This window comes from Austrofundulus limnaeus, unplaced genomic scaffold, assembly GCF_001266775.1.
Source record: "Austrofundulus limnaeus strain Quisiro unplaced genomic scaffold, Austrofundulus_limnaeus-1.0 Scaffold36, whole genome shotgun sequence".
In the NCBI taxonomy this organism is placed as follows: domain Eukaryota; kingdom Metazoa; phylum Chordata; class Actinopteri; order Cyprinodontiformes; family Rivulidae; genus Austrofundulus; species Austrofundulus limnaeus.
The window spans coordinates 2202758-2204407 of record NW_013952438.1 but is presented as its reverse complement, the minus strand read 5'-3'; the positions used below and the strand labels follow the sequence as shown (position 1 = coordinate 2204407).

Genomic DNA, 1650 nt, shown 5'->3' with positions numbered 1-1650 from the left:
TACTTAGACTGTTCACAGAAAAATAAGTGTTTTTTTGTTGGTATAAAATAAATAATCATCTTTTTTTTTTTCAGAAAACACAAAAAAACCTTACCAAAAATGTATCATATGACATTATTTGCTTCACTGTCCCGTTGCCTCAACCATTTTATTTACTCTTCAGCTGTCAGTCATGCAGTAAATGGTCTCATGTTTCACTTTAAACAACTTTGGTACCCAGAGGTGCCCATGATTACACTTAGTGGGCCGTGGTCCCATTGCATCGCTACACCTCCCTCATGCTTGACAGTTGTTTGTAGATTTTCAGTCATCCAGGACACGGCATACCAGTTTGTGATATGTTATTTAATTTATTTAATCAAACATGTTAATGTGCATTATTACCAGATGTTGTTCCGGAGTTGTGTAGTTTGCTTAGATGCAACTTCCTGTTGCCATCTTGCTATTTTATTTATTTATTTGCAAGAAATTTAACCTTCTAGAAAAGCTTTAAGAAGCTGCTTGGTCTTTTTTCTTGTTGCTTTGGAATTATTTTAATATTTGACCATTTGAATCAACCCTGTAGGCTTCAGGTTTTGGGACTTTCTATAAGATTTCCTGGTCTAACCTGAAGAGGATTTTAATGGGACGCACTCATGGAAAGATCAGCAGCTATACTGACTCTGTCACTCTTATGAACAACCATTAGTAATGTCTAATGATGGACTTCAAAACAGTTTGAAAATGGCTTCTTTTGAGTTTAATGAGCAGCAACAGATGCTTTTCTGTGATGATTGCTGATGCATTTCCATCTTGATATAGAGTTACCATAGATCAGCACCACTAAATCATCAGCTTGTGTAGAGGAGCTGTTTATGATGAATTGATGAATGGATTGAATTGACAGCACCTGATTTCTACGGAAGCAGTTGTGCACTAAATGTTCACACATTCATGCTTTGAATAATAGAAATTGGCACTCTGTAATAGTTTGAGTGATGACCTTTGTTTGTGGTTATCTAATTTAAGAGAAGAAGCAGATACATTGTTGTGACTTGACACATCTAAACTTACAGAAGTTATGTGCCTGACTGACGCTCTTTACCTTTGCTTTAGAGACGGGGAGTGAGAGCTTTGACAAGTTTCTCACTCTGCTGGGTGACACCGTCACACTGCAGGGATGGGCAGGTTATCGTGGTGGACTAGACACCAAGAGTAAGAACCCCGCCGCCTTCTCACCCACATCATATCAACATAAGTTTATGGTTGAAAAAGCTCCAAACGTGTTCATGTTTTAATGTCTTTGTTTTGTTTCCTGTTTAAAGACGACACTACAGGAATTGAGTCCATCTACACGGTGTATCAAGGCCATGAGCTCATGTTCCATGTGTCCACCATGTTACCTTACTCTAAAGACAACAAACAGCAGGTGTGTGTATGTGTGTGTGTCTTTTTGGAAGGTTACCCAGCATGCCTCTGACTGCTAAATGACTTTAGATTATCTCTCAAAGCACCACACAGTTCAGCTATACAGTATCTACAATATATAATGATGCACAAGCAAAGGTTCACATGTGGCCACCGGAGCTCCTGGTTTGAGAATATTTTTAATAAGACTTAAGGGCAGCAACTGTTTGCTCATGGCTCAGTTTTCTTCTTTTGTCTGCCTTT

At 38.5% G+C, this 1650-nt stretch overlaps 1 protein-coding gene across 6 annotated transcripts in view; it reads left to right on the top strand.

Moving 5' to 3' along the window:
• The window catches only part of garnl3 (GTPase activating Rap/RanGAP domain like 3), a gene marked incomplete in the record, with an annotated part of 108791 nt that overhangs the window by 76285 nt on the left and 30856 nt on the right, over window positions 1-1650 (top strand). For all 6 annotated transcript variants that reach the window (XM_014006601.1, XM_014006596.1, XM_014006598.1 and 3 more), the window contains 2 exon segments: window positions 1096-1194; window positions 1305-1408. In XM_014006601.1, coding sequence (XP_013862055.1) covers window positions 1096-1194; window positions 1305-1408 — 203 coding nt within the window.